This window comes from Uloborus diversus, chromosome 4 (genome assembly GCF_026930045.1).
Source record: "Uloborus diversus isolate 005 chromosome 4, Udiv.v.3.1, whole genome shotgun sequence".
In the NCBI taxonomy this organism is placed as follows: Eukaryota; Metazoa; Arthropoda; class Arachnida; order Araneae; family Uloboridae; genus Uloborus; species Uloborus diversus.
The window spans coordinates 151,082,227-151,106,547 of NC_072734.1; the positions used below are offsets into that span (position 1 = coordinate 151,082,227).

The window sequence follows — 24,321 nt, forward strand, 5'->3', positions numbered from 1 at the left end:
GGCCTCAGATTTCTCCGTGACAAACATGTCAACTATAATAAAAGTGCTTAAAAAGGTGCTCTTTGTAATAGCAAAGCACTTGTCTACAATCACTTTCAACTTCTGTACTTTATTAATGATTTTATTACTTATATTTTCAGCTCAAATGTAAAGTTCAATTTAAAGTTAGGTTTTTTAGTTTTTATAAAGCTCGGACTTGAATGAATGATTAATTTTAATGAGTCTATTCGAGTAAAGAAAATTAGCTGCGTAAAAGAAAGAGAAATGTTCTTGGGATGATTATTGTTTTCTGAAAAACGATGTATTAAATTACAAATTAGTCCGCACAATATGTGAAAAATACATGCAAATAACATTAGAATAGGGAAATTATGTTTTATAGTTTGTTGTTTGTGATGAATCACAAACATTTTTTTCAAATGTCTTACAGCCTTATTCTGCAATTTGTATGCATTGTGAAATGGGATTCTTCTTCTAAAACTAAGCGTCTTTTTTGCCTATGGGAAACTTTTAATCTCGCAAGTTTTTACAAATAAAGAACTGCCGGTATTTCTGAACATACTTATCTATTGAATCCAAATAGAGGCCATTACTTTGTTCCATTACAAGAGTGAGAGGGACAAAAAATTTCTGTTTTTAATGTTTGAAAAAATCTAAGGCATTGGAATATGTTATTATGTAATTATCTTTAAACGCCAGAAAACAGTTTCTCTGCTTATTAACTGATTCATTAAAATGTTTCAATAGTTTTGAATACTTTTTCAATTTTGAAAAGCTTACAATGATATTCTGAAGAAACTAAAGCTATTTTTTGCATTTGAAGGACCGCTCAAACCCTGTTAATCTTGATGTAGTAAAAATTTTTATTCTGTAATCAGTATGTATGAAATAAGAAAACAGCCATTTTTAGCAAGCCTTGTCACTACCGAAAGAGGGGGGAAATCTTAGATTTCGCTGAAAGGTTGCTATTGAAGAATACTTATATAATCCTCAAAAGATCAAAATGGAGGGAGTGGTAAAGTGATATCCAGCATCTTACAAGCAAAACTTTAGCTTATCTTGGCTGCCACGCGATGTAGGATGATGATGATTTCTGAAAAAAAAACTTACTTTCTGTGGAAAATTTTCAAATGTAGTCCTCACAGGGTCTCTGGATCCAAATTTAGAAGTTTTAAATCTTCGAATGATGTCTTGAAGAGGTTGCAGCAACCAGAAAATATTCTTGCTTCAATCTCAGTTCTTTGCCTTCAAAGAACTACAGTAGACAAAAATGAAAAATAACAAAATAAACATTCCATTTTGTGTTTACATTAACAGCAGACAAGAGCATGTCATTAGAAAGATACACTTACGTTGTCGTTGGGATATAAAACACGTGAAATATTTTCGGCTAGATTCCGGTCCAGTACTGCTTGGATATAATCTCCATTGTTAACTGAAAGGCAAAAAAAAAAAAAAAAAAATTAACACTAAAAAACTAAAGACTAAATTTTTTTTGAAATTTTTATCTTCAAGATATTACGTAGAGAATTCACATCTTTTCAAATTGCCACGACAGGTTCGGACTGCTCTCCAGAGTGAGACTTTTGTATCTTTTAACTTTCGTTAGACTAGCTTTCTAGAAAATGTCCGGAATTTTCAGTGTTCAATTGCAGAGTTAGTAAGAGCTAGAGTAATCATTTTCAAGATCAATCTTATTTTTTCAAGGTATTCAATGATGTTTTCAACTTTAAAAAATCATTTTTGTATTTTTGCCATGGCTGTCTAATTTTCTGTTGCAAAAAATTATTTATTTCTCCTTCCTTATCCATCCGGACGAGTTAATATTATTAAGAAAGGTCCATCCTCCAAAGAGCAATAGCGCACCCCCTCCTAAATACCAACCCTCCAAGAGTATGAGCCTTAACCCCCGCTCCCCCCCCCCCAAGAAAAAGAGAAAATAGCCCTAAAGCACCCCTTCCTCCTAAAAGTTTCAATGGTGCAGTCTACGCCATGATCCTCTTTGGTGGGTACGCCTGTCAAAGATGTTCTGGTACCATTTTGGAATAACATTAGAACAACTCAAACCCTTAATATAACACTAGAATGGAAAACTTATACTAGTATCTATAGAGTGGAACGTTGAGGGAAAAAACAAAACTCGACTAAAACGGGTAATCAATAGTTTTTTTCTATGACAAGTTTTTCATAACATTTTTTTTTTCGGTACCTTTTTAACAAGTTTTGAAATAACTGTGATGTTATGGGATTTGTCTACATGTGTCATATGTCTAATTTTTTCCGCAATGAATATTGCCAGGTTGAATTCGAAGCAGATTTAATATGATAAAAAAAATGTGATACATTAGTATACCCTTTTCCCTTCTCACTCATTTGATATTTTCAATTTTGACTTAACTTTTGTAATAGTAATTTTTTTTACATTTCATTCTAGAATTCTGCTTTCCCCCATTCTCATGTTATGCTTTATGACATTTATTTCATCATGCTGAAGGACTATATTTAGGTGCTTCTCCCAAGTTTATTTTCAAATTGAAATTGTAGAAAAAAAATAACAGTATATTGCAAACATCAAAACTAGGTCTCGCTTGCAGAGAAAGTATGATATCAAAAACAAAACTGCAAAAGGGCGATTCTCGAATATATATCCCGTGCATAATGCATAGCTTTTTATTTTATTCAAGTAACTATTAATTAAATATGGGATTAACTGTTATGCTTTGATAGTATATTTAAGCATGTATTATTCCCCAACAAGCAATATTTTTTGAAAGCTTTAGTTAGCTGGAAAAAATAAAAAAAAACTTAGCGTTACGCACGGGACTATATATTTTTTTTTTTTTTTTTTGAAAATCGCCCAAAAAACGTTTATAGAGCCAAGTCAACTTGATAAATATCCGTTTTCGGTAACACGAATTAATTTTTTCTGGGTCAATAACAAAAAAATGCTTTAGAGCATGTTTGTAGATACTTACAAAATCTCAAGTTGAAACTGTTGGGAGATTTAGCAGACCATAACCGTAATGTATTAACCACATTATTCCTGAATCCAGGAACTGGACTGTCATATGGCATGGCAAACACTATCTGGAAAAGCAAATGTGTTAACAAAATGTCACTTAATTTTATATTTAAATCAATTTGATAAATATTGTGTTAGCAGTATAGTTGAATATGAAAAATGATACTAGCTCACTATTTCTACTGATTTTTCAATTTTAAGTTTATTTGTATAGAATTTATGTTTGTCACATAAACAGAAAAAACGTTGCCCTAATGAAATGAAAACACTTTATTAGAGCAAGGAATGACGTGTCTACATGGGTATAAGCCAAGAACACTAGCTCTGAAGCTAATAGAACCAAAACATAAGAGACAGGTACAAAAACAAACTGGTAGCTACCGATCCTAGATGCTCAGACTTATGCTATAAACGTTCAGTATCTGGTAAATTCAAGCCTTTCTGGTGGCTACATAATAATATTTTGATGAAAAAAAAATCAATTCATACCACTTACTTAATTTTACACAGAAGTCACAGGATAGCTGTTATCAAAAATGCAGGTGTCAGTAGCATCGCGTAAATGAGGAGTAAGTTGGTAGTGCGTTGTCATAGGCTTAATTTTTAGCGTAGTAATTACTGCGAAACATTAAAGCAATTATTATGTCGAAGCACCAGGAGGTAAGACTTTTAATATGAGGAAGAAGATGGAGCGAAACGCTTGGGACATAGTAACTAGGAAATGGCTAAAGCCATGAATGGTAGAATAAGTAGCGACACATCCGCCATCTTGGGGCTAAACGATGCTTTTTTCCTATGTTTGCTGCGACGAAGTAGCTTGCTTTTCTTCTTGCTTGTGGTTTCTTATTAACTCGAGGTTAATCCACAATCAAGAAAAAAAAAGAGTTACTTTATTATAGCCATAAGATGAAAGCAGCATTTAGTCCCAAGATGGCGGACGGTACGCTACATAAACTTTATCTAGGGCTTTAAAAATTGTTAAGGAAGCCAACTTTTCTTGAATCAGTTTCCAGATGGTGCTGAGATTACTTTCAGGTGTAAGTTCCCCCTATAGGTAACGAATACTTATTGACTTTTCTCCAACAAACCTCTACCGATTTAAAAAACAATTAATATAAGACGTACCAATATGCATGCTCCAAAGAATCGCTGAACTAAATTTGAATCTAATGGACAATACCAGCAGGAGATCGATTCGAATACCTTGACTCTGAATACACCCACTTCTGCAGTAAATCTAGAAGGTTAGCGAACATTTGGCAAATAAGTGACTATAAACAAGTCACTCGGCCATCTGATTCAGGATTCCAGCTAATAAGTGCTGATTATCCCTGTTGTGAAAATAGGACCAAACATTGACTGGCTCTTTAAATTAAACGCGGCAGATATACTGAACGGTCTTACAAGTTCTGTTTGCACGTCCTTTTGTCCAGTTTCCAAATTTTATGTAATCTAACAGTAAAAAATGCCTCCTCCGCAGTCGAAAATGGCTATAATAAAACTAGAGCATAATTCACAAATGATTTTATTCAAGATAAGAGCATTCGTCGTATGAAGGACTTGAGAGAATTGCTACAGATTCTCTTATGTAACTTAAAAAAGTGTGGAAAGAAGTTAAAAAGTCGAAAAAAAAAAAAAGAAAATTTCCTCACAGAATTTCTTTTTTACAAATTAGTTTTCATTAAAAATTGTACACTTTTTAGATTTTAAAAAAATGGGAACTTACCTGCGTATCCACCCATTTTGAACCTTTACTCGTTTTCTCCACTCTTCCATAAAAATTGACTGGGAGCATGTATTCTGGTCTCGCTTTCTCCCATGGGTTACCAAACCGCAACCAGTCATCTGGTTCCTCGATCTAAAGTTGAAAAATTATGCTTCTTATAGACGTTTTAAAATCTGATTAATTTTTTATTGTCTCCTTTTTTTAAAGAAATTTGTCACCATAAGATGTGAAATAAACAAATTATATAAAACGAGTGTAAACCAGATAACCGTATTTCGTGAGTAAAAAATTATAGTAGCTATAAAAAGTATAATTCTGGTTTAAATGAACATCAAGAAAAATATGTTTACATTCAAAAACAAAACATTTCTTCTAACACTCTTTGATGCACTCTAACTATGCCGAACGTTTCTACCATTCTTGGATTTTTCCCACTATCGATGATACCCTCCGCAACATGTATTTCATCTGTACCCTGTTTCAACCGACCCCAGTCCTCCCTAAATCACATAAACGTACTGATAGAAGATTCAATACTTTCTATCGTCGGCTTCTGTTATTCGTGTCAGTTTGAAATATCTTTTACAAAAATTGATAGTCGAAAGTTTAACGGTCAGATCTTAATGTGTAAATTTTAAAAATATTATTCTAAATTAAGAAAGCAGTAATAATAATTCTAAATATTCTGCCGATAATATTGCTAAATTCTCTAGTTTTGATGCACGTTAGGGTATTGTAAATACGAATATGTTACGTACTAATATGCCTTTAAAAATGGGATAAAATACCCTGTTTAACGTAAATACCATAGGCTTGAATTTGAATATTCCTGAACTATTGTCAAAAAAGATGTACAAAGCTGAAAATTATCAGCATTATCAATAGCAGTGACGCTCCTAGCATGGATGTCACCCGGGGTGGTAATTTGCGACGTCACCCCCTCTCTTCTCTACTAGAAAAAAAAAATATTTCATATAAACATGAAGTTCAAACCAATTTTCAGAAACATTAAAGGTATAAAACAGATTGCATTTTACGTAAAATTCACCCTAGATGCGTACATAACCGACAAATTGTCCCCTCAACGCGATATTGTCTGAAATTTAATAGAGAAAACATATTATACGATACATTTGTTTAAAATTATTCAGAATTGAAGTATTCATGTTTTTCGTAAACTCCTAAAACCATTTTGCGTGTCACTCCGAAAAGGGTATCACCCGAGGCCGAACACCCTTTTTGCCCCCCCCCCCTCCTGTAGTGACGCTACTGTCAATAGCCAAAACTTTTGCTATTGATAATGCTTTGGATGTTGGTAATACTATCCAACAATTCAAAATAATGATGATAAGAAAGATCTAATCAATCGAGTGATTGATTAGATTAGCTATAATCATATCATAAAAGATGCCGAGTTTTTCTTTCTCAACAGTCCAATGTCTTAAGATTACGTAAAAAAAATAAATATTTGATAGTATGTTTTTTATATGTTTCAAGTTAAAAATTGTGTTTCTTTTAATATTTTATTTTTGATGCAAAAACTTCGTGCTTTAAGAAGCACATGAAGTTAGGAATACACAAGAGAACTTCCGCAATGGCTGATAATTCAAGCGCTTATGCTTTTGTCCCATCTGACTTTTTTTTTCTCCATACCTCTTGCACTTGTCACAAGAAAATGACAACAGTAAAAGATCGAAGCAATACGTATATTCGTAAAAACAATTCTTTCGCTACACATGTAAGTGTTTATAAAAGAAATTTAGGAGTACGAAGCTAAACTGAAGATAAATTTATAATTGTTATTCAGAGCAGCAACATATTTACCATTTCATGTTGCCTAAGCTAACAGAGGACATTTAACTATTTATAGTACACTGGTTGTAGGTACTAACTCAAGGTTCATTCCAGAGTTTTAAAGAAAAACGGGATCTGAAAGATATTATTATTATTTTTTTTTTTTAAGTTTTTGCTAAATTCACAGTATGAGTTTCCTTATTTAGAGATTTTATCTTTCTTTAAGAAAAAAAAAACGTACATGGGCAGAGGAGGAACGAAAAGAAAGAAAATCACAAATAATCTAGAAACTGCAATCAGAGCAGAGGCACAGCTAGGGAGAAGTTAAAACTCAGAGAGACCTAAGTTTTACGCCATACTGCCAATCCTATAGCTGAGGCAAACCTAACCTGGCAGCATTGTGAAGACTACTCAGATCCAAATCACTAATTTAAGACATTGCTGGGTTAGGGTTTGCCTCAGCTATAGTGCGTAAATATACATCCTCAAAAATGAAATTGCAACACCAAAAATAAATGTGTGCAGCGTCATGAAAATTGCATGTGCACTTTGTCGTAAATCTTCATCGGAGCCCTTTGTCGTTGTAGCATTGAGGCACCAGATAGAGGGATCTTGAAAAACGTCTACATGTTTCCGTTGTTCTTATTGACTGTTTTATATGGATCACTTTGACTGGGTTACGAAGAAACTTTTAATCTTGTGCTTTTCCTGCAACTGATTCATTTTAAATCTGCTATTCTCCCCCCCCCCCGCTTGAAACTGGAAATTGAAGATCTTCAACGTGTAATGCTTTCAAATATCTAAGTGTTCCTCATCGCTTTGAAAACCCGCTATTTTGAATGAACCCCAAAAGCTGTTTGGAACTCTCCGTCTCACATGCAAGAAAATAACCATTTTGAGGTGGTAGTCTTTACCACTGCAGTTTACAAAAAATGGTCATTGTAAACGGACTACAAATTTTCTAAATGTTATCTACATTTTTGGATTAAAAGGAAAGTAAACCAAGGAAAAATATCCTTTTAACTGTTCTTAAGTAAAGTTGCCGTTGTTGTTTTGTGCAAGGTAAGCTGGCAATTTACGGGGTGCGATGCTTCACTTTTCCAACTGTACCGTCATTTGGTGTGAGGTCCGACTTCCACAATACTTACATACCATAAGGACCCGTTTATAGGGTAGGCAACCATTCACAGCATAGCAACACATTCACACAAAGAAATCACAGGGACAAGATAGAGAAAGTACATCCATGTTCGGCCGGGAATCGAACCCAGGACCTTTCCATTCGCAGTCAAACTTTTCTGACCACTAGACAATATGGTCAGTTTAAATAACGTTTAAATATTCTAGTAGAAAAAAGGAATGTGAATATAGTTTAGTTTAAAGTCTGCAAAAACAGTCTAATATTGTTTATAACTGCAATTGATAATGTGGTATGACAAAAATTAATGAAGAATACCTGTTCGCATCCTTTGATTTTTTGTGCGAAAATTCCATATTCATATCTTATCCCGTATCCATAGGCAGCCAATCCAAGGGAGGCCATGGAATCCAAGAAACAGGCCGCTAAGCGACCCAAACCGCCATTGCCCAGTCCTGCGTCTTCTTCAATATCTTCTAATTCTTCCATATCTAAACCGAGCTAGAAGAAATTACAAGTATATTTTAAAAATAAAATTCAAAATTTTAAACAACCAATTTTAATGCTGATATAAATAAATATGTAAGACAATTAATTACTTGACGAAAAAACAAAGTAGGAAAATTTGTTAGATTGAAATTCTGTTAAAGTAGAAGTTTTGGCTCCTAAAAAGTCTTATGTTTTACCTTTTCTGATAAATTTATTTATTAGTTAAGTACATGTTAGTTTTTAGTAGTAACTAAAGATAATGATTTGAACATTTTAGAAAGTTAAATCGGACCTTTAAAATACCAACTTTTAAACTTAAGAAACTTTAGTACGTTTACAGCAATATTCATATTTTTTGTTGCTAGAAAATATTCCAGAAATGTTTAAATTTTATTCGTTAAGAAATTATTAGTTTAAAACATTGAAGATTTTACTTCAGCTGATGGAAATCATATAAATTGTTTTCCATTGTTCAAAGAATTGTTGAAATATTTTATACTCAATATTTAACTTGAATTATCTATTATTCTCGTGATACATATGATACGTTCACTTAAACTTTAGTTGTTGCAAGATATGCGATTACCTCAAATTAAGTTTTAACATCCAAGGTTATTACAAAATATCTGATGGACCAAGTTAAGCATTAAATACATCATTTCTCTACTCATACAAAATGTATAAAATTTAATTTTATTTATCTAAATTTTTGCCATAAGTAAAATGTAAATTTATCGTTGTGGTAAGATATATCAAATCAATAATTCCTTTGCCACGTCTCCTGCAGTCGTATAAATATTGACACATATGCAGACGACCTAACTTCTTAGAGTTAGTTCACTTACTTTGATGTCCTTTAGAATTACCATTATTGAGTTTGTGACTTACAAAAGCTTTCCTTTTTTCAGAAAAAGAAAAAAGAAAGAAAAAAAAAAGTTATCTCTACAATTTCATCGTCCAGGATAAGAATATTCTTTTGGCATGAAATTCGTTCTTTTAAATCTTCTCTATCATATTTTAATATAATTGCGTAATGCAATGGATATTTATGCAAATATAAAATATACTTCTTTTTTTTTAATCCGTTTTCTCGTAGTTGTTCGCACAATCAAACAAAAAAAAAAAAGTGCAATACTAGCAGGAAAATTTAATCTCAAAGTAATCCTGTTCCTTTAATAAATTTGAAAATTAGGTTCTAAAAACATTGTTTCAGGCTCTCGTGTAGTTAAATTATAGATAAATATTAACGTTTTCATAATTAATGCAAATTATAGGGATAAGTATTTATAGAAGTATAATTAATAGAACGATGACACGGAAGAAATATTCAAGAAAAAAGGGTAAATATAGCATGCAAAATTGAAATAGCAAATATTACCTGATATAAGGCTTCATCGCATGTGCTCTGAATTCCCAAATTGACCATGGTATTGCATAGTGATCTTCCAACCAAATATTCCAGCGAGATGTAATAAACTCTCTGCAAAAGAAAAAATATACTTAAAAAAATAGTTTTTTTTTTTTTTTTTATCAAGAACGTGTTGCTTGGAGACGTCATATAGGAAAAGAGTTAAAAACATAGTTGTTTCATTCTAAAAATTCTATAATCTGTTCAAAAATATAATGTTTGTTAAAATGTCTTAACGTTGATGACAAAAAGAGGAGAATGAATAAAAAGAAAATATTTTTTTAATCACTTAGTTTTAAACGCTTTACTCTTCTAAGGGAAAAGCCATCTATAATGTTGCTAATAATATCCAAAAATTTGAATAATCAAGAGAAGATAATTGCTCATCAGTGGTGCCCACTGCCCATCCCCCCCCCCCTATGTTCAATGGCGCAAATTCTTCCCCAAAATTTTTCTCAAAACTTTTCCCCTATTTTATTTTTTAGCTATCTTTTTTATTTTATTTATTTTTTTAAATATTTTTATTTATTTATTTATAATAATAATTATTATTATATTAGAAAAGTTTTATGTTACGCCAATAACATACACACATACACACAAACTAAATAAATAAATGAAATAAAATATAAACAGAATAAAATAAAAAATGATGAAATAAATAATTCAAATTAAAAATAAAGCAATAAAAAATTTCAATAATTAACTCCCCCCCTCCCATTTTGACGGCGCAACTTGCGTCATGATCCCCCCCCCCCCCCTGTGGGCACTCCTGTTGCTCATCAATATAATCACGTGTTTTGGGTGCAACACATAATAATAAAAACAACTTGTTTTTGAATGCATCTCCCGAACATTTTCTTACTAAACAAACTTTTTTAAACCATTTTAAATAACACCAGTTTTTATCCAAGTGAAAACTTTACACTTCATTCCTCTGAAAAATGCTTCGGTTTGCCCTTGCACCTGATCATTCCAATGTATAGTTTCAAATGACCTTTGATCATTATAATGGAACTCAACAAAAGCCCTAAAGCAGACAACCTATCTCCAAGCAGACAATTTCAGGTTCCAGTCATCATCAAACTTATCGGTACTTATTTTGTCTCCAACAGCTCGAAGGAAATTCGTAGTCTTTCAAAACTCTTCCGCTGTTCGCGTTTCTTGCAACAACATTTCAGGAATTATTCAGGTTCACGATGTTAACTAAAACTCAATCCTGAACTCAGAATAATGTCCAAGCATCTTGACTTTCATTTTCGACTACATAAGCAATATTTGTTTAATTTGTAATCCTGATTACTGAATAAATTTATGAAAAGAAACTCCAGTCTTGCGGTACTTCTTTTGTACCGCAAGATGCGCTCCGGTAAGAAAACGAGCTGATGTGTGCATCACATGACTTCCTTTTACCCCAATTTAATGTCATTTCCCCATTACTGGCAATTTTAATGTGATTCAATCAGTGGTTGGAAAAACTACATTTTTTTTGTAGCGAACTACAACTACAACTACTTTGTTACAAATGTAGTTAACTACAGCTACAACTACTTTTTTCAAAATGTAGTAACTACAAACTACTTTTGAAATGTAGTCGCTACTTCGCTACTTTTCAAAAAATAAGCAAATAAAAAGCATACACAATAGGCTGTCCCTCAAAAAATGAAAGTCAATTTTTCAAGTCGCATAAAAAAAAAAAAAAAAAAAAAAAAGTTTTTTAGAAACTCAAAATTTCTGTTGGGAAACGTTGCCCCTGTACCCAACACCCCACATGTACCACAAGAACATTTATTCAAATTAAAAAACGTTTAGATATGCCACACTTGACCGAAAATTTATAATTTTATTTAAAAAATTGATTTTTTTTTCAGTTATCTTTTAAAAAATTACATATAAATTTAAATAGAATATCAAGTTCAAAAATTAATAACGAACACATTTACAGATCAACAATTACAAACGAATAATAAAAAAATAATATATTTTAAATGAAAAATTTAATTCAACCTGGAAAAAAACCAGATCTTTGAGTACTATGTGGGAGACTTAAAAATTTCAGGAAAACAAACATTTCTATTTAACGCCAATTACCTACTTTTCTACTTTACTGTTTATATTTTTCAGCTTGATAATTTCGTAAAATCTTACATTTCTGAAAATATGTATCAAAAACTTAATTTTTTGAAGAAAATTATAAATGTTAGGCACGTGTGAGATATCTAAATGGTTTTTAATTTGAATAAATGTTTTTGTGGTGCATATGTGGGTATAGGAGCAACGTTTTATCAACAGAAATTTTGAGTTTCTAAAAAAACATTTTATTTCATTTTGGCCTTGCATTACACAAGTGCTGATTCACTCACAGACATAATCGGCACTTGCTGCCGTTGTTCAAATTATATGATTTTTTTTTTGGATGTAAAAGGATAAAATATAAGAGAGTGTGCGACTTGAAAAACCAACTTTCGATTTTTTTTTTTTGGGGGGGGGGGATCATGATACACACACATACACACCGTAAGAAAATTGAACAAAAAAGATTGATAAAATAGCTCATCAGAAGACATTAAGAAAAATGTCCGTTATACTCTCACACACTGTAATGCTCGTATTAATTGTAAGTCCTCCAGAACAGTTCAATTTCATCCTTTTCTATAACATTTTAAGTAGCTTCTTTTTATTTGGAGAATACTGTCAAAAATTTAAGCCTCGCTAAAATATTTTTGTTTTTTAATCTTCGGTCAGTTCATATAAAATTCACCAAATTTTCAACTCGCGAAATCACCGATATCTTTATTTTCGCGAAAATGAGTTCTTTTTGCAATATGAATATTGGTGAAATATGAAAATTACAACGGCAAAAAAAACTAATGGCGTCAAACAGATAGAACGTATGGCGTCAAAATGAAATGCCTGAGGTCAGCTCGTATTTTTATGAGTCTTATTTCTCATTGCATCCGCTGATGTACTTGTGTAAAATTTAAGCCAATCAAATTCGTTTGAACCTTTTTTTTTTATTTCAGTTTATTTAAAAGTAGTTTCCAGAAATCGCTACAAACTACTATTTTTTTGTAGTTAACTACTCACTACACTACTTTTTTAAAGAAGTAGTGCGCTACACTACAAACTACTCAAAAATGTAGCTACTACAGTAGCGTCGCTACTTGTAGCGCGCTACTTCCAACCACTGGATTCAATCATAGACTAATAATAAGAGTAGACCGAGCTTTCTCATTCTTGCTGATAAAGAAAATTGGTTCCTAGATGTATCATGTGACTAGTGGAAGGGCTTGGCGAAGACTTTGGCAGCATGGTTGCTAGATGGCAGCATTATCTATAGTTTGGCACACGACATGTATTTTAAGACAATGTGTTTTCATTAAAAAAAAAACTTCCAGGTGCAGAGATTGAACTGTTTTTCTTTTAGTTATGCATTATTTTGACATTAGTAATAGTTTTTGATCAGTTTTCGGTAACTTTTATTTCATTTGGAGCTGTCAGCGTTGGCGTGAACGAAATAGCGTAAACGTTTTGCGTTAACGCAAAAATGTACTAATCGGTATCTTAAATTGAAACTGTAGGTAAAAATCTTACCGTTTGCTGATTCTTCTTGGTCGCTTGCATCTTTTATTGCTTAGAGAGTTATTGAAATTGACTAAAGAAAATGCACAATGCTATCTAAACGAAAAACTCACTATGTTAACAAAATATTTACAACTTAGAATAACAAATTTACAAATCGGACTCCATAAAAGATCATTCTTTCGTGTTCCATCAATTCTATTTATTTTATTTCGCGCTGGCGTTGATCGTCTGCTACGATTAACGCTCGCTGTTGCTAGGATATCCACCAGTCATATGGTTTGGTTTATGAGCAGCAAAAGGGTTGCCATAGCTCGGTCTACTCTTATTATTAGTCTATGGATTCAATAGTTTACTTTCTAAATATCGCCAATAATGGCCAAATCGAAATCAGATTTTAAAAAAATCGCCAAATTTGTTTTGAAGTTGGTGATAAAACTAGGTGACCAAAATACTGGCGATATATCGCTAAGTGTTTGCCAAATTATAACACCACTTGAGTTTACATCGAAATTAACAGTGATTATTCCTCAAAAAGGGGCAAAAAAACCCTTTAGAAATACCCGAATGCAGCCAAAAGGGGAGGTGCACAACTAGACCCCACTAGGAGTCTACGTACCAAATTTCAACTTTCTAGGACTTATCGTTCTCGAGTTATGCAACATACATACGCGTATCCGCACATACACACATACGTACATACAGACGTCACGAGAAATTTCGTTGTAATTAACTCGGGAATCGTTATTACGGATATTTCGCGTGTCTATACGTTCTTAGGCACTTATCCACATGTGTTCGACTCGATAAAAAAACTCAATATTCATTCGGGGGCGAGTAAAATGGAAATAAGGGCGATTTTTGAGTGAAAATTTTTTCGCGAATACAATACTTCCCTTTTTGTAAAAGGAAGTAAAAATTAGCATTGAATCACTGCTTACATTGAATTCAATTCTTTTTATTTTTTAAATTTTCATACTGGCATTACAAAAGATTCAAGTGTCATTAGTCTCCAACTCTTTATCGGATGATGTCACTTCACTCTTCCATTTTTTTTTTTTTTTCCTTTGTCGGTTGTTTGATGTTTAGCAGAAGTGGGTTTGTAATATGCTGGACGTCGCAGCAATTCATACTTCTTTGGCTTCCAATTTTTTTTTTTCTTCCTGGCGCTTTTTTTCAGCAGTTGCTTCATATGACAACTCCGCTCCTTCTGTCCATCAACTTTTAAATTCCTCTCTAGTTAGAAGATCATTAGACGCTCTCTTGTAGCCCACGTTCCCTTCAAATTCTTCTTTAAATATTGATATCAACGTCATGCTCTCTCTCCTAAGAGCTTATCTGCGGACTTTTTTTTTTTTTTTTTGATAGCGCCTAAATAATCGAAATTTGATTACAAAAGATGTGTGAAATGTAGTTGCAGAATAAAACGAGCTGATGTGTGTATCACATGACTTCCTTTTACTCCAATTTCAATGTCATTTTCCCATTATTGACAATTTTAATGTGATTCAGTAGTTCACTCTCTAAATATCACCACCAATGGCCAAATTAAAATCAGATTTAAAAAAAAACGCTAAATTTGTCGGCAACTTGGCAACCAGAAGACTGGCGATATATCGCCAAGTGCACGCCAAATTATAACACCACTTGAGTATGCATCGAAATTAACAATGATTCCCCCCCCCCAAAAAAGGGGCAAAAGACCCCTTTAGAAACACCCGAATGCAACCAAAAGGGGAGGTGCACAACTAGACCCCACTAGGAGTCTACGTACCAAATTTCAACTTTCTAGGACATACCGTTCTTGAGTTATGTGACATACATACGCACATACTCCTTGTAACACCGAAACACGTGTCTGCAATATTTTGCAATTTTTGTGCTTTATAACGTTGGATTACTGATTTTTTGAGTAATCACTTGTACTCAAGTCTTATACTTAAAGACATTTATGTCACATACTTGGCATAGAATTGAAGCATAATATGTAATAACTTTTCGCACTATTTTGATACCACCCGGCAAAACATACTTCTCTAATCATAATTTTTGAACAAAAATTGTGTTTTGTTAAAAGACAGATTTGAGTTAAAATTTGCCTTGGGATTTTGTGCTAAAAAGACTGTGACATCATTATTACTGGTTACTCAGCCCCCCCCCCCCCCCCGCTCAAAATGAAAGTTGATTTTTCAAGTCACATCCATATATTTTCTTTTATGTTAAAACAATTGAAGAAAAGTTTCATATAGGTAATTTGAACAACGGCACCCTGTGCCGACCCACGCCTGAGAACCAGCACTTGTGTTCTGCTAGGCCAAATCGAAAAAAAAAAAAAAAAAACACCCTTTTAGAAACTCGAAATTTCATGTTGATAAAAATATTGTCCGATAGTCCCACATATACCACAAAAACCTTTTTTCAAAATTAAAAATATTTAGGTATCCAGCACTAGGCCTAAAATTTATAATTTTCTTCAAAACACTGATTTTTTTCCCATATTTTTTGTAAAAAAAAGCAAGGTAAAATTTAAGAAATTATCCAGTTGAAAAATACAAACAATAAAGCAGATAATTATCTTAAAATACATATTTTTGCTCTCATACAAATAGTGAAGTCTTCCACAAAGTACTCAAAAAATTGAATTTTTTCAAGTTTAAGTTAAAATTTTCATTTTAAATACATTATTTTGTTATTATTCATTTGAAAATGTGTTCCCTAATAACTTTTTAAACTTGATATTTTATGTAAATTTATGAGTAATTTTTTAAAAAGTGAATAGAAAAAAATCCAATTTTTTGAAGAAAATTATAAATACTAGGCCTCTCTTGCTGGACACGTAACTATTTTTCAATTTAGATAAATGTTTTTGTAGTACATGAGAGGCTATAGGGCCTACGTTTTATTAACATTAAATTTCGAATTTACAGAAAAAGTTCTTTTTCTGATTTGGCCTAATACACAAGTGCTGGTTTACACTTTCAGACGCCAATCGACAAGGGTTGCCGTTTTTCAAATTATATTTACTTTTTAGCAATCGTTTTGACATAAAAGGAAAATTATAAGAGGGTGTGCAACTTGAGAAAACTGACTTTTTTTAGGGGGGGGGACACCCTACTGGTCACCTTCTTTTGACAAACGCCGATTTCAGTGTTTCAAACAAAAAGCCTTAGGTTCTTCCGAACTTAAACCCCAATATGATTTGTTTGCTTTGGTATCATTCAAAAGCTACTGGGGTAAAGTAGTTTTTGGCACATTTGACTGACTGTAGCTCAAACGATTGTTTTTGAAAATGTCGCTTTCAGATTTTGGCGCCAATTCAATATTGAGTTTTTCCATTGTTTCAATGCTGGTAGTTCACTGCAACATTCGAATATTTTTAAGAAAAGAGCCTCATTTCTTAGAATTTTATCTGTTCTTTCCAAGTATGTAGGAGAAAGGGGTGCACACGTGAACAATAATAACAACAAATAACTAAATAATAACAATAATCAGAATTGGCAATAAATTAAAACTCATTACAGAAAAATAATAATTTTAAATATTTATATATTTTTAGCACTTATAATACCCTACACTATTATTAATAGTACGGAGAGGATATGGTAACTGTTCACATGCGCCCCAAATATTGTGTTCACAAGTGCCTCATCATCTACTTTAAGACTAACTTGCAAAAATAAAGAATTCTTAGTTAAATTAAAAAAATAAAGATCGTCAGAAATTTACTTGAACGTTCATGTAATGGTTTGCGATAAGTCTGGTTTAACAGTTAGCTTAAAATATGTTTTTACGTGAAAAAGATAGCGATAAAATTACATCAGCATCTGCTTAAACAAAGAAGCTGTCACCACAGGAAGATATACTGACTCCTTGCCAGGGCCCGACTACCAAAAAGTGAGGCCCTAGGCCCCGAATAATTTGGAGGTCCCCTGAAGACTTTAGCGAAATTCAGTGGTTGATTTACAGGTTTAGGACCCGTCTAAATGCATTTTTTGGGGCTTCTTTGTCTATCACTGAACTATATAAATCATTTATCATGTGCACATGCATTTATGATTTATGAATCCCCTTCGGGGCTCCTCATAATTGTGACATGGAAAATTCGCTACTGACAGAATGAATAAAAATTATCCTTTTGGAGTTATTTTTTCTAAATAACAAGTCATTATTAATTATTACTTTCTTTTTGAAATACATGTATTTTTCATATTGTTGTCATGCTACGTAGAATTCTTTTAGTAATTTGGGGCCCCAGTCCCAGGCATAGTCGGTCTGTGCGATAATCAGACCCTGCTCCTTGCTCTAAAAGTTTGGCCGAGAAGTAGAACTAGTGCTGCCATTAATTGGGAATTTTTCAAGATTATTTTACTTGATATTATCCTAATAAAACATACCATGTTCACACGTGCCCCCCCTTCCCCTACTGATTTTCTGTGTAGGTTTGCCAGGAATTTCGGGTTTCGGTCAGTTTCTCAGATATTTGTTACTTGATGCCATTTTCCTTAATTCTACCATAACTCGAAAATGGTTAGGGATCAGACAAGGTCCGGGGGTGGTTCTATACTCCCCTTCCTATCACCTCCTTTCGTTTGGAAGATTAGGTCAAATTAACGCTGCATAAATGCACATGTGAACAATTGATGACATTGTTTCAAAGTACCATGAAGTAAAGAAATATTTTTAAAAAAATTTCTCGAAACAGTCCATGACACAAAGAACAGACTATGAAACCATGCGTACATTTTTGCTCCGAGAAATTAATGATATTTTTGAAAAAATAAAGAAATTTGAAAAAATTGAAAGACATTTGAAAACTTCGTGCAGAAGAATAAACTATCAAACATGCCATCAACTCCATTCAACCTGGCTCATAGACTGTAAAAAATGATATTAATGTGTTGCACCAATAATGGCAGCACAAATAACTGGGAAACTGAGTGCTTTCATTTGAGCCGCCGTCCCCGTTTTAGACAACTCTCTCCTACAATTTATAGAAGGGACTCTGACTTTATAAAGCCTTTACTTTTGAGTGACCCTCAGTTATTCTATTTTGAAAAGAAAAAAAAAAAAAAAACGAGAGAGGTCACAGCACAAAATATGATTTTTACATTGTCAGTAAAGCACTAGATCAAAATGAGAGACAAAGCAAAAATGTCTCCCTTGACACTCAGAAGAAAAAATCAAATAAAAACAGTGATTGATTTTGGGGTAAAGAAGTAATGATCTCTTAACAAAGGCTTTTTCAGCAGTTATATTTATGTTACCGCTGATTCTGAGTTATGAATTTACTCTTATAGTATATTTGTTATAAGGAAGTGCAATTGTGACTTTGAAGAGGTTAGAATAGAATGAGGTTTTAGCGATGAAGTATTCCAGGCTTGAAGTCAATTACGAGGGAATGTAATCGATTACGATTAGGATTATGAGCACGAAAAAAAGGGGATTACAATTACGATTACGATTATAATCCTATGACAAAACGTAATTACGATTACAACAACGATGTGTTTATGTAAAAAATGTAATCGATTACGATTATAATAGGCCGATTATGATTTCGATTACGATTACAGTACAGACTCATAATATAATGCATATACTATATCACTCAGTTGCATCAACAGCGTGATAGTTGAAAATTATGATTTTTGATTTAATATTAAAGAGATAATTGCAACAACCGTGTATTTATTTATTTATTTATTTTGAATTATTGCGCTGTTGCAGGAAAGGAGCAACATATGAAAGATAAAAAACATCTTAGGTAATTTAAATTGCGTATATTACATACCGCCACAATAACTGTATATTGTACACAGGTATAAGCACACTTTTATTCCAATGTATACATAGTGCATATTGTTTTTGACTCAATCAATATTATTTTGCCTTTGCAGTATTTCTGCCTTTACCCTTGCATAAGGTCGATAACTTACTGCTAAACTGCTCAACATTTTAGAGCTTATAATTTCAGAAAAATTTGCCGTATATTTCAGCATTGCATTCTGAACCATTTAACATAGCATCAGGTAATTTAATAGGTTTAATAAGCAGCTATTAAAAAAAAGAACCTTGTATTTTGTATTGAACCTTTTGTATTGAACCTTTATGCAGAAAAAAGTACATTGTAATAAAATACCCAGAAAGTATAAATAAAAGATACGGAACTAAATAATTGAAAATTAAAAAAAAGGGGATTCATTGCATTTAAGTGAAATAAATACTTCAAAGATGTCTGTTTTCTTCCCCATTCTTTGAGAAGTGAAAAAATTTCCAGCAATGCTAAACAATCGTTGAACAGGAGCAGATGACGCAGAAATGGAAAAATACTTCGGTAGTATTATTTTCAGCAAAAGGATACATATGATTGTTAGATCCCTACAGCTCTACAGGGTCAATTTTATGATCATTTGATAAGCTATTTGTATATGCTTTGATTTCATTCTTGAATCAATCATTTACTAAAGAAATTGGATTTTTACAAGTGCTATAAGGTTTCAACTCAACACATAAAAAATAAGATAGGGCATAACACGTTTTGCTATGATTTCCACTTTTTAGTCATAAAGCTTTTTTTTTTTACATAAATGAGTATTTTATAATAATATTTATAAATCCCAGTTTTAATGCAGCAGTGAAGTGCAATTATTTTCACTTAAAATAAGTAGCATAAAAAAGTAATTAAATTTCAAAATTTGTGTTAAAATAATTAATTGATACAATAAAAGACAAACAAATTTTATAAAGTCTATCAGTGCAAACTTTTTCTTTCATATACTTATTAACTAGAGATAATATCTGCTGCAAACCTATGAAACATACATTTAAGATAAAACTATGCGAGAATTATTTTGAAATTATGCCAAAAAAAAAAGAAAAAAAGAAAAAAAATCTTATTTGCCAGGGTTTAGATTAGATGTCACTTAGCAAAAAATAAAAGCAATACACTTATAAAGGGTGTTTAGAAGAATCATTGAAATACAAATACAAATTCGGTTTTCTTTCGACAAAATCTTTTCTCAGTCATTCACTACTTTCTCATGAAAGTATAAAAAAACCAAAAGCTTTTGTTGCGCGAAACTTAGTTGTACTTTTTCGCATAAAATACGATTTTGAGGCGGCAATGTGCTTCACTTGTTTGCCTAACATTGACAGGTGAAAAGGGAAATTGATTAATGACCAATTTTAAGGATTTGGGAAGACGTTCCCAAGAGGCCCTGATACGTTCCTGTCAAAGGTGCCCTCAGGGTACTAATTGTACTAAACACTTAAGATAGGTCTCGATTTATTCTGTTACTTATTCTGTTAATTTTTTGCATACACGTAGGATTTCAATAATTTCCGCTATGGTACCCTTCACCCAGTTAAGCTAGAAATGACAGGTACGAACAGGGGTGTCCATCCCCCCAACGTTCAATGGCACAAATTCCCTCCGCCTCCCTCAAAAAATCTCAACTCTCTTTCTCTTTTATATTTTTTTAGCTCTCTTTTTTATTTCATTATTTTTTAAGGATTTTTTTTAAATTTTTAATTATTATTACTATTACTTTATTAAAAAAGTTCTGTGCCACGCCAATGAAATATACACACATACACAAACTAAATAAATAAATGAAATATAAACAAAATAAAATAAAATAAATAATTTAAGTTAAAAATAAATCAATAAATAAATTTATGTAAATAAATAGTAAATATTAAAAAAAAATCCTCCCCAAAAATTTTGATGGCGCCATAATCCTCCCCCGCCCCATGCGGGCACCCCTGGGTACGATGGCATTATTGGTTAAAATAAAAGTAAAATACATCATGTAATTTGATTTTCCTTCAGCTGCTCACTTTCCTCCGTTATTTATTTGTAACTGGAGTACACACCAACGAGTCCGAAGTCCCCGCTTTGAAAATTATATATACCCTGCTTTTCTTTTTTCCACAAATTCAGGGTGGGAGAGCGGCTTTTCTGCCGATCTTTCTCAGATCCCCCTTCGAAGGTAGTCCAGGAAAGAAAATCTGCCCGCGGGAAAATCAAAACTTTTCCACAAAAACGCGAAAATCCGCTTTTTTTTTTCTCCCTTCTTTTTTTTGGCGTATGTAAAAAGTTGAAAGATACATCTTAGGAAAACAAAAATATTTTTCGGGTATGTAATGTTGTAGGTATGTATTATTGACGGCCGATTTTAAATTCTTTCGTTAATTTTAGGATATTTGCATACTCGGCGGAATGAACGTAAGTAGATGTCACGAATTTCGATAACGTCACCGTGAAAAAAAAAAAATAAATAAATAAATAAAAACAACGACATCGAGCGCAATTTTTTGCAATGGATTAACCAAAAGGGTTTTAATGAAATAATTTGAGGGATTGCGCCCATACTAAAAGTTTGCAAGAGAATCCCGATTCACTTTAAAAAAAATCACTTCATAAATCTCTCTTCATATACGTACATAAGGTAACTATGCAAATGAAGAGAACAAGAGAGAGAAAATGATTGCGCGCTATGGAACAAAACATTGTATACAGTACAAATTACAATTAAATTCAATATCAAATTTGAAGGCATTGTGCAAGGAAGATTGAATCGGAGCAATGAATTAAGAAAAAAAAAAAAAGAAACACTGATTCCCAATTAACTAATTTAACTCAATATTATCAATATTTTGCATCTTTAATCCAGGACCGTTATTTAAGGGGGTTAGGAGGAGCAATTGATCCAACCTGACTTTGAGAAATTAATGTATTTACACATAGTGGGCGTGGTTTTTGTTGTTTTTCGGCATAATTTGCACCGAGTTATATACCCTTTGACCTCCCCCCCCCCTCCCTTCTATAAAAATTCGAAATGACAGGCACTATTCTGCACTATTCTGTACCTCAGAGCCAGAAGGACGTAAGTCATTTAGCCCTGGAAAAAAGTTGAAAAAGATTTCTTTTTAAGAATTACGATCACGTGGTTCGATGCGGAATAGGCTTCTACTTACAATGCTCAAATAAACGGAAAATTTCAATGTTTGGGCTTACGTCAGTCTGGCTCTGAAGTACAAAATTGATGAAATACATTTTATTGGTGTATTTTTTTATATCAGAAATTGCTATTTTAAAACATATTTGTTAAATAATAGAGACAAATGAAAACTTTCCTTCTTTTGTTATACAAACTATATCAAGATTATATCAAACGATCATTCTTTTGTTATCAAACTCTTAATTAATTATACAATATGCATTTCTTTAAAAATTACATTAATAACATCAATGAACTGGGATTTCTGAAATTATGAGAAGAGAAATCAATAAAAATACCGTTTTAAGCAGAAGAACTTAAACTTTCAGTCATGTTAAATGCGGTCTAGTGTGCACCTTTACCAATGGTGCACGCTCCCCCCCCCCCCCCCCCAAGGGAGATGGTGCAGCCTCTCAAAGTCCACAAAGACCTCCCAAAGAACAAAACCTCCAAAATTAAGGTTAAAAAAAAACGTTCAAAAATTAACCCCCTCCCCCTCAAAAAGTTCAATAGCATAGTGTTGTAATGAACCCACTAGGTAGGCAATTTTATCTTTTGTTGCATTTATGAACAATTTAACTTTGTACATAGCGGAAGGGTAGGGGATGGTCATGGCACAGACGAAGCTGTTGAAATTTTTAGGATTGATGTTTTTTGTGGAATATTTCTCTTTTTTGAAGGGAGGGCTCTCGCTGTTAAAGGGGTCTTAATGGCATTGGAGGGGGGGGGGGGGGGCTTGCTATTGGGGAAGGTGGTGTTCGGGCCCTTGGTCAAACTTTGATTAATTATCATTTGAACGTGGTTGCATAAAGCATACAGCAGGTGCCCACCAAGGGGGGGGGGGGTCATGGCGCAGTCTGCGGCATTAAAATTTTTAGGGGGGTGTTTTGAGGGGTATTTTTGTTATTTGGAGGAGGAGGGGCTCTTGCTTTTTGGGGGGGGGGTCCCCGAAATTTGAGGGTGGTACGCCCTTGCTCTTAAGGGGGGCACCCATGCAGGCAAAAGTTTGCATTCAACAACATACCTTCGGATCTGCTTCATAGTAGTGCTGTTGAGTTCGAATCCAGCGGCTCACTAGGTTATCCTTGACCGTATGCGCGAGAGCAAAATAGTAATCTCTGGGCGTGGCGACGTTCCTGTCTTTGACGAGCGTGTAGTGGAGATGTCTGTTGAACGTGCGCTTCACGTTCAACACGTTCTCTGCCAAAGCGATCTCTTTCACGGAGATCTGCTTCCGTTTTTCCTGATCTGTGCGTGGAGGAGCGGACATGTTTCTTCTGCCGCCGATGCGCTCTCACTATTTATACGTGGAAGTGAAAATAATAATATAAGTCACCGCAACCGGTCTGATGGTGTTTGTGGAGCTCGCGCTCGCCATGCGACCTTCACGTTCTTGTTTGGCGGGTTGCTGTTGAGAAATCAGCGCTGGGTTCGATTTCGAAAAAAAATCATTGTCGCCAAGTCGGATAGCTTTTAACTCGGTAGAATTTCCGATGGGATTTCTATTGTGAAGATCAAAATAAATTTCATTTCCTCCGTATCTTAGTATGTTATCTCGTTTTTCTGAAGGATAAGTTTAAAAATAAAATTGTAAGCATGTGAATTTTTTTTTTTTTTTGCTATTTGTCTGCAGTTTTAGTGCAATTTTTCTGGAGTTTTATTGCTAGTTGAGCATTTTAAAGTTATTAAGTTTTTTCTTTAAAAGGCAGGGGTGCCCACCTGGGGGGGAGGGAGTCATGGCCCAGACTGCGCCATTGAAATTTTAAGGGGGGTTACGGAGTATTTTTCGCTTTTTTTTGGGGGGGGGAGCTCTTGCTTTTATTTTGCGGGGGGGGGGGGGGTCTTCACAATATTTAGGGGTTGCGCTCTTGCTGTAACAGGGGCACCCCTGTCAAAGGTAAAAAAAACCCTTGGTTTTCCAACTTATCACGTATGACTATACTTAAAAATAGATTGTTTTATGCAGTGTTTTTTGTCACATGAGGCATTATTTGGCATTTTGTCATATGATCCATAAGTCATATAGGTTGAATCCATCAAAAAAATAAGAATACAAATAATAATAAAAATAAATAAATCATCAATAATAATAAGCCAATATTTCAGCTTTTAAATTGTTACATTAATTCATTTTGATCAGAAATGTTATACAACAATTGT

At 33.2% G+C, this 24,321-nt stretch overlaps 1 protein-coding gene across 1 annotated transcript in view; it reads right to left on the reverse strand.

Annotated features, from left to right (window-relative positions):
- LOC129221418 (glycogen phosphorylase-like) overlaps positions 1 to 23,556 on the reverse strand; it is a 49,146-nt gene extending 25,590 nt beyond the window's left edge. The window contains exons 1-6 of the mRNA XM_054855903.1: positions 23,186 to 23,556; positions 9,548 to 9,649; positions 7,999 to 8,181; positions 4,749 to 4,880; positions 2,976 to 3,087; positions 1,353 to 1,435 (exon numbers count right to left, since the gene is read on the reverse strand). Of these exons, the coding sequence (XP_054711878.1) occupies positions 1,353 to 1,435; positions 2,976 to 3,087; positions 4,749 to 4,880; positions 7,999 to 8,181; positions 9,548 to 9,649; positions 23,186 to 23,431 (858 nt within the window). The 5' untranslated portion in view covers positions 23,432 to 23,556. The remainder of the gene's footprint in view (positions 1 to 1,352; positions 1,436 to 2,975; positions 3,088 to 4,748; positions 4,881 to 7,998; positions 8,182 to 9,547; positions 9,650 to 23,185) is intronic.
- Positions 23,557 to 24,321: the final 765 nt, after the last annotated feature.